Source organism: Capra hircus (genome assembly GCF_001704415.2).
Source record: "Capra hircus breed San Clemente chromosome X unlocalized genomic scaffold, ASM170441v1, whole genome shotgun sequence".
Lineage (NCBI taxonomy): Eukaryota > Metazoa > Chordata > Mammalia > Artiodactyla > Bovidae > Capra > Capra hircus.
This window is the reverse complement of record NW_017189516.1, coordinates 35236261-35250601: the sequence shown is the minus strand read 5'-3', so window position 1 is coordinate 35250601 and position 14341 is coordinate 35236261. Positions and strand designations below refer to the sequence as shown.

Sequence of the window (14341 nt, the reverse complement as noted above, 5' to 3'; positions counted from 1 at the left end):
GGCAATTCATTTCGAGAGACAATGAAGTGGATCTCTTAAAATCTTCAGAGAAGACATTGCCCTCTCTGCTTTCTGCTATTCAACACAGCAAACAGACTGAGAAAAGCTGCCTGCCCTTTGGAACGGGCAAGGAAAGAACTGCTCGTTTCACTTCAAGCTTCCCCCTCTTGTTTCAGAATACTGGTGAACAGAAGCTTTGAGTCCACCAAACACTGTAAGAAAACAGACTTTGTAAAGTGGCGAGATGGAGCAATTTTCCATATTGTGTTTCCTTTCCTCCTGCACCCTCCCCACCCACCACCATGGGGAGGAAAAACGAACTGCTACTACATAAAGCAAGTCAAGAACTTGTTTCAGATAGCCTCCAACCAAACCATCTCCACCACCCCCGTTCGCTTCTGAGGTATACTTTTTTCCTAGGATGAAAACTATTTTCAGGAACGAAAAAAGAAATAAATGCTGGAGTATGAGTTTCTGCAAGAGGACAGAATAACGGGCTCAGAGGGGGGAAAAAATCAGAAACTGTACCCGTCTCTGATTTTTACCTTGCAGAGTCCTATTATCACTATATTTGCATTAAGCTTGTGTCTCCCTTTTTCCTTGTTTCGAGAGGAAAAAAGCAGAGATAAATGGGTATGGAGGCAATTAAGGAAATTAGCAAACACTGCTGACGCTCAACAAACTCGAGCTGTCTTCTCCCCATTCCCCACATTCCTGGTCGAGAGAAAAGGATACGGCCTGAAAAGAAAATGAGAGTTGAAGCTCGTTTCTCTAACCTATCTGAAAAGTCTTTATGCAATAAGGGGGCTATTATTTCAGGAGACAGTGAGAAAGGGGCAAAAGATTCACGTTGCTAAGGAGACGTGCTGAAGCTGGCATTCCTACATAAATTTCCATTTCTACTGGAGTAGAGAAAGAAAAGATATTCTCTCCAAAGTTTATTTGGATCCCCTGGTTACTGAAGAAAGGCATTTTACCGATTTATTTTATCTTTAGTTGTAAACAACCAAGCCTGAAAGAATTAAAAGACCTAAATGTTGACCTCCCGCTGCCAACCAGTCCCCTCCACAGTGAATTAAGCAACAAAGACAAAATCCTTCAATGGAAATTTTGAGGTAATATCAAAGAAAAAAGCCTTTTGTAAACACAATCAAATTTATGGAAGAAACTAAAGCAAGTGAACTAATTTCCCTTATAACAAGAAAAGAAAGACAAAAGTAAATCTGATTTTTGTGGCTTTTTTTCCTATTTCAACTTGCCTAGAACTTGACACGTTTTCAGTAAAGCTTTATAAACAGTCCCAGAGAAGACATGAAACTGTCACGAAGGAATTTAATGAGTTTCTCAGGGGTGCACGTGTAGGTGTGCAAAATCACAGCCAGGTCCTCTTTTATTCCCCTTTCTCTGCACTGACACCAGCAGCTGAAGAATCAAGATTAGCAAGGAATAGCGGTTTACAGGAAGAAATCCGAATTTTGGCAGATTTCTGCTAAGGGCGTAACTGGAGTGCAGGGGAAGGCAACCGGGGCTCAAGGAGAGAGTAAAGCAGAAAAGCCACCCCCCTCCCCCGGGGACTACCTTCTCCATCCTCCACCCCATCCCTTTGCAGCTTCCAGTGCTGACTGAGTAAGCCACAACTTTCCAGGCATCTCGTGAGTACCTCATGCAGAAGAGAAAGATCTGGAGGACAGAGAAGGTATTTGGAGTGGGGAAGAAGGAAGAGCAACTCTTAACCAAGGACTGTGTCACCAAAAAAGGAAAGGAAATTAAAGCCTGTCCCTCTCCCAACTTTCCACATCCCTCAAAAATTTAAGGAACTAAAATCCAAACCGAAACTCATCGGGGACAAGCCAGATAAAGAGGAAGACAACAGACAGAAACGCGGGCACCAAGAGGTAAACTCAGGCAAATTTCTCCTAGAGAGAAGAAAGTGGGGAAGGCAGAGAGCCCACAGTATCCCGGTGGAGTTGGGGCGCTTTTACTTTTTTTTTTTTTTAACGGGGGTGTGGAAGGCGTTGCATTTTCAACACAACCACACGGTTCTCGCCTTAAATGATAACAATATAGCATACGTGTTACTCCACAGCCGGAAGAATAGCCACGGAGGAGAGGGCTTGGGGCATCGCACTAGGTTCGGCGACCCGGACTGGGAAGAGGAAAGGGGTGGGGATCGGGGAGGTGGCTGGAGCCCGAGAATCCGCGAAGGGCCAGCACGAAGGGGACGGACTAGGGTCGGGGGACACAGAATGGGGGCTGGGAGGTAGAGGAGGTAGCCGTCCAGGCAGCGGGGCGCAGGGCGGTCCGGGGCGGGAGACAGGGGTCGCGGCGCGCCGGGCCCTCACCGCTGCTGAGCGTGGACTCGCAGTGCCAGATGTCCAAGCTGGCGGGTTTCCGGCAGGACTCCCACAGGGACAGGTAGTACTGGTGGTCGGCCGTGACCCAGGCCGGGCTCAGCACGGCCCCCAGATCCAGACACAGCGCCAGGAAGATGCACACCAGCCCGACCAGCTTCAGCGGGGTCAACACCGACACGCGCACCTCCTCCATGCCGCTGCCCGCCGAAGCCATGCCCCGGGCGCCGCAGCCGGCCCGCCCCGCGGGAGACGAGGACGCCAGGCGGGTCCGGAGAGCCGGGAGCCTGACCTCCCACGGAGGGAAGCAGCCGAGCCGCCGCGCGCGCGGGGACTCGCTCCCTCGGAGCTCCGCGCGCTTCTCGCCGCGCCGCGAAGGTGGGTCTGTGGGGCGGGCGGCCGGGCACCGGGTCGTAGGCAGCCGCAGCGATGCCGATCCCGCCGCGGACCCTCGCAGCCGGCCCCGCGCCGCGTTCTGCCCGCGCCCGCTCCGCCCCGGCGCTGCCCGGCTCGCTCGCTCCGCCCCGGCCCCTCCCCGGCTGCGGGAGGCGGCGCCGAGCGAGGAGGGGCAGCGGTCAGCACCCAGGCGGCGTCAGGCTCCGGCTCCGGCTCCCGGCTCCCCGCGCGAGAGGCTCGCGTCCGCCCCGCCCGTGCCCGGTGCGCGCAGAGCGGATCCCTTCTTTCTCGGCCCCGCGTGCCTGGTGCGCGCTCAGCGAGTCCTCTATCCTGCCAGAGCCCAGTGCGATCCCTCCGCCTCCGAACCGCTGCGCCGGGCGATTCCTCGAAGCCGCGGGGCCCCCGGCCCCGCCCCTGGCCGCGCTTGCTCCGGGGTCGCCTGGTTTCCCGCCCCCGCCCCCTCCCGTCACGTGGGTTTCCTTTTCTTAGGGAGCTGGGGTGGGTCCTTTTCTAGAAGGCGTCAGCTGTAGATTCCTAGGTTTCCTGGGATGTGGCCACTGGAGCCAAGGGAGGGTCTCTCAGTGATGTAACACGCCCCCTCCCGCCCTGCCAATTTCTCATCCCGGGGATTTGGAACATGGAGAAAAGTGACGAAAGTACTCTCTTTTCAAACTCAGGATGGACCTAGTCTTGGAGCAAGTCATCTCCCCCCACCCCCCAGTTTTCCCTATTTCCTAACTTTCTCCGCCAGCTTACCGGCGCTTCTATTCTCTGAGCTCGCCTATTTTCGCGCCCCCTAGGAAGGGCGCTTGCTCAGGGAAAGAACGCAGGAGCTAAAATGGGAAGGAGAGCTTCCACAAAATGTGATGTAAACCTTACTTGCTTACCGGCTGCTGTGTTCTTCGCGCGTTGTCTAAAACCTTTATTCATTGGGCTTTACATTATGCCAAGTTGGATCTGAGTCTGTAAATAGCATTAACCTTTTCCTGTGCCTGGAAGACCTGGCCCAGGGCCTGGCATAGGAAAAGTGGGATATCTATAAGTAATCAACCTATCCGCGTTTACTGTGTGCTTGGGGCTAAGGATTCATTCCGGTTTGACTGGATTTTTAAGGAGACGCCGCCCCCACCACCCCCCCACCACCCCCGCTCCCCACAAGAGGAATAGACTCACCTTGGAATTGAATTTGCAATTCTGTAATTGATTGGTTCAGCTTGTAATGGTAGGTTATCTGTCTCTTGTATCTCTTTAACTACTTTCCCCTTTTTCCTATAAAATAAACAATTTATTGAACAGTTCGTTGGGGGTAGGGATGGTCCCAGATCTTTAGCTATCTGGGAAAGTTGGGGAGAAACCCAAAAATACTGGTTAAGAAAGGAAGACTGGATATACAGAGTGAGGTAAGTCAGAGAAACACCAATACGGTATATTAACGCATGTAAGTGGAATTTAGAAAGACGAAGACAGCAAAAGAGACACAAATGTAAAGAACAGACTTTTAATCCATGTGAGAGAAGGCAAGGGTGGGATAATTTGAGAGAATGGCATTGAAACATGTGTATTACCATATGTAAAATAAATGACCAGTGCAAGTTCCTTGCTTCAAGCAAGGCACCCAAAGCCAGTGCTCTGGGACAACCCAGAGGGATGAGGTGGGGAGGGAGGTGAGGGAGAGTTCAGGATGGAGGGACACATGTACACCCGTGGCTGATTCATGTCGATGTATGGAAAAAACAACCACAATACTGTAATTAGCCTCCAATTAAAATCAATAACTTTTTTAAAAAAATAGGAAGAATGGAAAAAATGCTTGCTCTTTTAATGAAACATCACCCTTTCCCACTGCAGGAGTTACTTTTTTATGGGTAACTGGGTTTTTGTTGTTTGCTGTTTTTATTTTATTTATTTATTTATTGGCCACACTGGGAAGCATATGGTGTCTTAGTTCCCTGACCAGGAGTTGAACCTATGTACCCTGTATTGGAAACTCGGGAGTCTTAACCCCTGGATCACCAGGGAAGCCCTCACAGTTTCTTTTCTTCCAATCACATTTTTCCATAGAGCTGACTACATTTTGACTGAAGCAACAGTTTGAATGCAAGAAACAGTTGAATTAGTATCAAATGGCTTAAGAATAAGAACCAATCCAATGTGAAATAAAAACCCATGGTTTCCTTACATTTGGAAATTAGAGAACTGGCAACTTAGCCCTACCTCTCTGTCGTGATATTTACTGCCCTTAATGAAGAATTGGAGAAGGAAATGGCAACCCACTCCAGTGTTCTTGCCTGGAGAATCCCAGGGACGGGGGAGCCTGGTGGGCTGCTGTCTATGGGGTCGCACAGAGTCAGACATGACTGAAGCGACTTAGCAGTAACGAAGAATGCTAGAGCACTGTGAGCCCCTTAACTTCTAACTTCCAACAGAATTTTTGGCCTCCTATCATTCCAAGGAAAAATAATCTTACATGCTTATCCTTGAAAATAGTTCCTAATGGAACACTGAAAAATAAAAAAAATTTTTTAAAAATGACGATTAATAGGGATGACCAGACTTGGGATATTTTTCTATTCAGTTCAGTTCAGTCGCTCAGTTGTGTCTGACTCTTTGCAACCTCATGAACCTCAGTACACCAGGACTCCCTGTCCATCACCAACTGCCGGAGGCCACCCAAACCCATGTCCATTGTGTCGGTGATGCCATCCAACCATCTCATCCTCTGTCATCCCCTTCTCCTCCTGCCCCCAATCCCTCCCAGCATCAAGATCTTTTCAAATGAGTCAGCTCTTCGCATCAGGTGGCCAAAGTATTGGAGTTTCAGCTTCAACATCAGTTCTTCCAATGAACACCCAGGACTGATTTCCTTTAGGATGGACTAGTTGGATCTCCTTGCAGTCCAAGAGACTCTCAAGAGTCTTCTCCAACACCACAGTTCAAAAGCATCAATTCTTCAGCACTCAGCTGTCTTCACAGTCCAACTCTCACATCCATACATGACTACTGGAAAAACCATAGCCTTGACTAGACAGAACTTTGTTGGCAAAGTAATGTCTCTGCTTTTTAATATGCTATCTAGGTTGGTCATAGCTTTCCTTCCAAGGAGCAAGTGTCTTTTAATTTCATGGCTGCAATCAGCATCTGCAGTGATTTTGGAGCCCAGGAAAATAAAGTCACCCACTGTTTCCACTGTTTCCCCATCTATCTGCCATGAACTGATGGGACCAGATGCCATGATCTTTGTTTTCTGAATGTTGAGCTTTAAGCCAACTTTTTCACTCTCCTCTTTCACTTTCATCAAGAGGATCTTTAGTTCTTCTTCACTTTCTGCCATAAGGGTGGTGTCATCTGCATATCTGAGGTTATTGATATTTCTCCTGGCAATCTTGATTCCAGCTTGTGCTTCCTCCAGCCCAGCGTTTCTCATGATGTACTCTGCATAGAAGTTAAATAAGCAGGGTGACATATACAGCCTTGATGTACTCCTTTTTCTATTTGGAACCAGTGTGTTGTTTGTTTAAAGTGTATATTTGAAAATAATATTTTTTTAAAGAAAATAATATTTAAGAATATTTCTTGACTATGCTGTCAAACTTACCTTTTTTCCTCCAAGTTCTATCACTTTCCCTTTATAGATTCCATTCTTAGCCAATATTTTTCTTTATCTTTGTTCCATCTAATCTGGGCTTTCTTCTTTCTCTACCCCTCTCAGCCCCCTAAACCCCATGCTCCTTTTGCTTCATTTTTCTTTCTGGCTTGGTCTCAACTGCTTACTTGAGTGACTCCATCCTTCATTATACCAGCTATGAAATTGTCTTTGTACTCTCTCAAAAGTTAAAAAATAGAAGGCATTTTAAACAACAAATAACGAAATTCTCCTAGAGTACCCCATTCCTCTTTTAATTATGTTGAATTTACAGAGTATAATACAGCCTAATAATCCTAAATCTTCATTTTCATAATACAAAAAGCTCTCAAGACAGAAGGTTGTTTTTTTTTTCCTTTTCATAAGTTTGTAGCAAATTCATTTGGTTAAAAAAAAATACAAACTGATGTGAGGCTGTTTATGGTTTTGGTTTATTCCACTTAGTGTGAATAAATATGGAGCCGCAAACCCTGTTGGGTATTGTCTAATTTATAGCATATGAGCCACAGTAGCATTCAATGATATGAAAAAGGCTGAGTTCCTCAACACAGCTGGCCCCAAAGGTTTTATAGTATTTGGGATGGTGGACCTGCATTTACTCTAAAAATGGAAATAGTGAAGCAAGGATTGTATCAGTAAACACTGAATAAAAACCTACCAAAAAAAGATATCTGGATATCTGGCTGGAAGTGAGATGGGAGATGACAACCAAAGACTCTCTCTCTCTCCCTCTCTCTCTCTCTCTCTCTCTCTCTCTGTCTCTCTCTCTGTGTGTGTGTGTGTGTGTGTGTGTGTGTGTGTGTGTGTGTGTGTGTGTGAGGGGAGTAGAAACAAAAATTGAAAAAAACCCATACTGAGAAATGAAAGGGGACTACATTGAACTGTGAAGAAAGAGTCCCTTGCTTAGGCAAATTTTCAAGAGAACTGTTAGAAGTGATAACTTTGTTGGCCCTTCATTATGATGCGAAACAGACGCCAGAGACCCCCTCTTTCACCTGAATCTAGCTTGGGCATCATGTCACCATGGTCACTCCTATTCCTGGACCTTAGTGGGGCAAAAGCTAAGGGCCCAAATTCTATTCCACAGTCTAGGAGTTCCATGAAAATTGGCGTCAGAACTCTGACACATAACTTTGCCTGAGTTATGTAGCCACAGAAAGGCAGGAAGGAGTCATTCCCAGACTCTGAAGTAAAGGAAGAGATCAGACTCAGGTTTGAAACAGTCAAGTCAGAAAAACTGGCAGCAATGTGTGAATGTTTTAACTTCAAGCTACTTCTTATTTCATAATAGTACCTATGACCATAATAATTTACTTGCCCACAAAGAAAGGAAATAAATCATGAAAAGGAAAACACAAAAAGCCCCTGGAAATGAAGGATGATTAGTTTTAAAGCAAATATTGATATGTTTATTGTAATGAAGGAAGTATGTCAGATGCCCAGAAAGTAAGAATACAGGGAAAATTAGGATATTCCCAGTGGGATTAATGTTAAATGTCTCTTCCATCTTTTTCAAACTTCTGTTTTCTTAAAATCACTTACGGTACAAATCCTACTGCATATTTATATTTTAGTTTTATTCACTCAGAGCTTTGTGGAGAAATGACCAAGTATAAGCTCTTCGAGTACTTCAAGCATACTGTGCGAAGTTGCTTCAATTGTGTCTGACTCTTTGTGATCCTGTGGACTGTAGCCCACCAGACTCCCTTGTCCATGAGGATTTCCCAGGTGAGAATAATGGAGTGGGTTGCCACTTCCTACTCCAGGGGATCTTCCTTACCCAGAGATCGAACCTGCATCTTTTACATCTCCTGCACTGGCACACAGGTTCTTTACCACTAGCACCACTTGGGGACTGAATTAAAAAAAATGTTTTTATTGGTGTATATCTTACTGCATTTTTAAACTTCTGGTTTCTTTGTTTCTACAACTATAAATGGAACCTTTTGGTTACCCTGAAGCAAATGGATGCCTACCCACATATTCTTATCCTGGTGGCATTTCAGTTACCCTTGGCCATCATCATCAGGATACATCACTTCTACATCTTTCCTGGTGTGCCCCACACTTGAGGACTAAATTGAAATTGGAACCGCGGAAGCCTCAGAAATATTGGGGTCGAATGAGCAGGTTTATATTATGCTTTGTGAAGGTTGAAGGGGATTAGTGCTGAACCATGACTTGGGTGTTGGCTTAAACACAAATCAAGGAAATTAGAGTAGAGATGGAATCATCATCATTAGAAATCACCCTGGGAAATTGTTCACATTTTCCATTGCTCTCTTTGGAGCTCATAAGCTAAGCATTTTCTGTGACTTAAGATTTTAGTCTAAAGCCATCTTTGTGCAGGTCTTTCCTGGTGGTCCAGTGGGTTTGATCCCTGGTCAGGGAACTAAGATCCCACATGCTACAAGATGTGGCCAAAAGATTAAGAAAAAAAAGTCATTTTTGTGCACTTCTTGCTGAGTTTTCCTAAAGATCTTTTACTCTTGGACATTTAAGTGAAGATACCCATGACTTGATGAAAAAATTTTAAGAAGTGCCTGCTTAGAACCTCCCCTCCCAAATTAGACTGCAACAGTGTTAGTTTCCCATCTCAAAAATAGTTTCATAATACATCATGAGTAGCACTGTTGTATCCTCTCCCATGTGTTTATTTTGTGTAACATAGATGGTCTCAAAAGTGTAACTGGAAGTGCTTCCAAATGCTCTCCTGATAGGTACTATATAAGAAAGTTCTCTTTCATTAGAAAGTGTTGATCCCTTCTCTTTTTTGTGGCCTGAAGCACTCACACTCACAATGGAAAAAAAAATGAACCCCAATTCATACATCTTAAGTATAGTGATGGCTCAAAGTTAATTGAAGGAAAGGCTGAAATTAAAAAAGGATTAAGTAGAAAGGGTACCTGGAGCAATTTATATTCACACTTCCAAGCAGAAGAATGCAGCTAAGCTATTTCTCTCTGGAATTTCCAAAAGGTGGTCTTAAATGTCAGCAATGCTAAGGGATTGAGGCTAGTGGGAAAAAAAAAAAAAAGATCCTCTTAGGAATTGTATTTCAGTGTAACTCTCACCTCTAGATATCACCTTTTAAATTTTGCCTGTAAAGTTAGTGAGTAGTACTGCATGCATGATTCATCAGTCGTCTGTCAAAATTCAAAATGTCAGTTCATTCAGGGCCAAACAGATATTGGTAGAAATATCAGAACAATATGAAGATCAGAGCTTTTTGTCATTCCCTGAATCATTTTTTTAAACTTTTCCTTAACTTGTCTGTTTCACATTTTCCTGTCTTTCCTTTCAAGCTTTCTAGTATTCAGTAAACAAGAATAGGTGTTGGTTTGATTCAGCCAAACCAAGGTTAAGATAATCACTCTGGAATCTACTGAGTATATGGATTTGGGCATGCCATTAACCTCAGATCCTTCCTTTATAAAATATGGTTATACCTACATCATTGAGTTGTTGTGAGGATTAATGAGGAAATTTATATAATGTGTAATGTCTAGCATACGGTAAGCACTAATCATAATTATTATATTAGCATAATCCAGATGTCAGCTTAAAGCCTTCTGATCCCTAAGAGATTTAGGTAAACTTTGTTTGCCTCTATAATTTCATGATCCTTCAAAATCCAAAATCCTTTTCTAAATCCTTACTGCTTCTGTTCTTCTCTGTGTTTGGTTCTGCATCCAGTCAAATGCTCAGTTCTACCCCTAACCAATCTAGGTGGAAATATCAGCCCTCACCAAATTTCCAGGAAAAACATATCCAATAGCACTGTATAGTTTTGAATTTATGAAAGTTTTCTGAGACATCATGAGGAAAGGGTGCTACACTGTAAAAAGAAAAGCCTCCACGCCTTGCTTACCTCATCAGAACCTACATCTATCCTCTCTTCTCTGTCCCATCCCTTTCTCCTCTCTCCATCTGCTCATTCAGTGGATTCCATCCCTACAGCCCTAAATCCTTACTCTTCAAAGTGTGGTCCATGGGCACCAGTAGTGTTGGAGTCACCTGAGAGTGCCAGAAATGCAGGTCCTGACCTCACCGCCACCCCCCCACCCCCACAAAGCAACTGAGTCAGAATTTGTAGTTTAGTGAAATCCATAATGATTAGTGCACAAATTAAAGTTTGGGAAACACCTGGTCTACATCTACTCAGGTCTCTCAGGGCTCAACCTCTACTGCAAGTAGCTGTGTAAAAGCAGCTACTAACAGAATTATTTTTAAAAGCACCTTTTTTTCTTCCTTACTCTTCAGTGCATTATGTGGTGACCAGGAGAATGGAGTTTCATTCATNAGAGGCCCACCTCCTGATAGACCAGGGAACGCTTGATTGTTAGGGCACTGGGCTGGCTCAGAGGTAAGCCAAGGCTGTGTTAGTCACTCCATCATGTCCGACTCTTTGTGACCCCGTGGAATGTAGCCCACTAGGCTCCTCTGTCCATGAGATTCTCCAGGCAAGAATATTGGAGAGGGTTGCCTCTTCCTTCTCCAGGGAATCTTCCCAAAGCAGGGATTGAACCCGGGTCTGTTGCATTGCTTTACTGTCTGAGCTACTAGGGAATCCCTTTGTGGGCTAGTAGCCAAGTTTTATAGCTTCAAGACAAAGAAAATTCCTACTGGAAGGATAACATCAAGTGATTGGTTAGCATGCTATAGGGTGAGTAATAAGGTCAAGGAGCTGGCCGATTTAGATTGGAGTGGTGGGGAGGAGGGATTGGCTCATTGGTAATGATTGCTATGGGGCTTGCTAGATATCCTTGGTACAGCATGCTGCATCTGTGCCCTTGATATAGGGTTATACAGGGGACTTGTATCATTTTGAATTATAGTTTTGTCCAGATATATGCCCAGGAGTGGGATTGCCGAATCATATGGCACCTCTATTCTTAGTTTTTTGAGAAACCTACATACTCTTCTCCATAGTGGCTGCACCAATTTATATTCCCACCAGCAGTGTAAGAGGGTTCCCTTTTCTGCATACATTCTCCAGCATTTATTTGTTGAAAATTTTTTGATGATGGTTATTCTGACAATGTGAGGTGATACCTCATTGTAGTTCTCATTTGCATTTCTCTAATAATTAGTGCTATTGAGCATGTTTTCATGTGCCTGTAGGCCCAAGTCTTTATGTCTTCTTTGAAGAAATGTCTATTTAGGTCTTCTGCGTATATTTTGATTGGGTTGTTTGCTTTCTTGTTATTCAGTTGTTAAAATGATTTTAACTTTCTGGTAAAACAAAACGATTTACATCAAATTATTTTTTCCATGAGTTCCATGAGTCTTTAAAAGAATGTAACTGGTGTTACTGAAATCTTCTTTACACTTGACTAAAAACTAAAATTAGAATCAGGATATTCATGTGCACATATCTAATAAAAGATATTTTGTCTTTTCTGTATTATTTGAAAAAAAAGTACTGTCAAAGAATTCTTTACATCATTATTATCTATTACTTAACATTGGGGTACACTGAGGATGAATTCAGGGAAGTGGTTTCTGATTAGTAAAGTGGGACTCTTTCTTCCTGTGAACTGGACACTACTTTTATTTATTTATTTATTTATTTATTTATTTATTTATTTATTGGCTTTCAACAATCTTTTTTTTTTTTTAACTTTTGTAATGATAACCCTGTATGCGAGACAGCAAAAGAGACACAGATGTATAGAACAGACTTTTGGACTCTGTGGGAGAGGGAGAGGGTGGACACTACTTTTAATACAGCCCACAATGGAGGCAGATAGTATGTGGTATTAAACATTGCCAGATGTTTCTTGGCTTATATTCTGAGAGTCATCACTGCAACGATTCTAAATGGAAATGTATCTATTAATAGCTGAGATGCAGTTCTAATAATTCACAGTTCCTTTGTGCCTTTAGAGTTCTCTATTTTCACCACAAAACATTTCCAATCATGGCAGGTGACTCCCTGGTTTATGTCTTGGGTCTGAGAAAATACTTCTGCTTTCTCTCATATCAAACAGTGATCATTTTAGCTTATAACCTCTAAAAGTTTTTCTTTCCATTTCCCCTCATACAGAGGATCTTGGTTCAGTTTTATTTTTATATGAGCCAGTGTTTGTCTTTTTATATCTGTTATCATTGTCATTCTCTAAAGGATGTCTGAACAGGCTCTTAGGACATAATGCCCTTGGAATAAAATAGAGTTAATCATTCCTTAAAACAGTAATTCTCTTAGCTATAAGCAATGTGAAAACACATATAGAAAACATACTGATTTCACAGGGTTGTAAATAACACAAATGTAGATACCAGGAAACTGAGTCAGCAGGGGTTGGGCAGGCATTTTCTCCTGGAAATGTATTCAAACTGCACTTAACTAGTGGTGTCAGAGGCCTTGAAATATTGTTACCAATGAGTCTACATCTAAACTCACTGGAAGAAGTGATGGAGACAGGGGACAAGTGGGATGGCAGAGCAAAGTGTGTATTTCTGCAGAATGTTTATTTATCTGTCTCCAGAGGACACATAACTCCGTTATTTAGTTATTTCTCACGTTGTTGACCTGGAAATTACTATTTTTGATACCAGTGTCAAACAGAACAGTTGTTTATGTGCTCATAATATTTTGCTTCAGAAGCGTCTATGGTCTTTGTATTTCATGCCTAGGATAAAAATAATATTTATATGAACAATAGGACTGTTAAATCATTAAGCTAACATGTTTCTAATTCTTGTCTGCTACCTTCCCTATTGGCTCAGATGGTAAAGAATCCACCTACAATGCAGGAGACTGGGGTTTGATCCCTGGATTGGGAAGATCTCCTGGAGAAGGAAATAGCAACCCACTCCAGTATTCTTGCCTGGATAATCCCATGACAGTGGAGCCTGGTGGGCTACAGTCCATGGGGTTGAAAAGAGTTGGACATGACTGACTGAGTGATGAACACTTTCACTTCACCAACATGCTTTGGTGGAATTCCAATGTCTGAATACCTCACTGCTGTTAAATACAGTGTGGGAACCATCAAAATCTGTTTTTTCTGATGTCCACATTTTCTGATTACAGCTTAAGTATGAGCTAAATTTACATGTTTGAATATTTAAGAATTATAGTCCATCCTGAGGATTAATAATGTACACAGTTTAAAATGAAAAATAAATATCTTCCAGCAGAATAAAGCACAAACATAAATGCCGTGTTTTTTCATTTAAACAGAATTGTAGATTTAGAAAAATTGTTTTTAAAGGATGATTCTATTTATTTATTTATTTTTGGCTGTGCAGGGTTGTCATTGCATGTGGCTTTCTCTAGTTACAGGGAGCAGGGGCTACTCTCTGTTTGCGGTGCATGGACCACAGTGGCTTCTGTTGTCAAGCATGAGCTCTAGAGCACATGGACTTCAGTAGTTGTAGCACATGGATTTAGTTGCTCTGAGACATGTGGGATCCTCCAGGACCAGGAATCAAACTGTGTCCCCTTAATTGGCAGGCGAATTCTTAACCAATGGACCAACAGAGACATCCAAAATTATAATTTTTGTTAGTAAAATGGGCCTACAATTTTTTACTATCCCCATCTGTATACATTATTATTTAAGGAATTTTGCATAATCTACAACCACATTTTTATTTATAAACTATTGGAGCTTCTTAGGTGGCTCAGTGGTAAAGAATCCGCTAGACAATGCAGCAGATATAAGAGATGCATGTGGGTTAAATCCCTGGGTTGGGAAGATGCCCTGGAGAAGGAAATGACAACTCGCTCCAGTATTCTGGCCTGGAAATCCCATGGACAGAGGAGCCTGGTGGGCTACAGTCCATTTGGTCACAAAGAGTCGGACATGGCTTAGCTACTGAACATGCCAGCATGCTCGCATATATAATTATGTTGTATAAATATAATAAAAATATATAAATAATTGTTCTCAAAATATTTAATTGGAAAAACTTTCAAAGTCTAAAAGCCAATACTTTGTTA

General features: G+C 43.0%; 1 protein-coding gene across 1 annotated transcript in view; it reads right to left on the bottom strand.

Moving 5' to 3' along the window:
* TMEM47 (transmembrane protein 47) overlaps nucleotides 1-2888 on the bottom strand; it is a 28878-nt gene extending 25990 nt beyond the window's left edge. Inside the window, exon 1 of the mRNA XM_018043921.1 lies at nucleotides 2343-2888. Coding sequence (XP_017899410.1) covers nucleotides 2343-2568 — 226 coding nt within the window. The 5' untranslated portion in view covers nucleotides 2569-2888. The remainder of the gene's footprint in view (nucleotides 1-2342) is intronic.
* Nucleotides 2889-14341: the final 11453 nt, after the last annotated feature.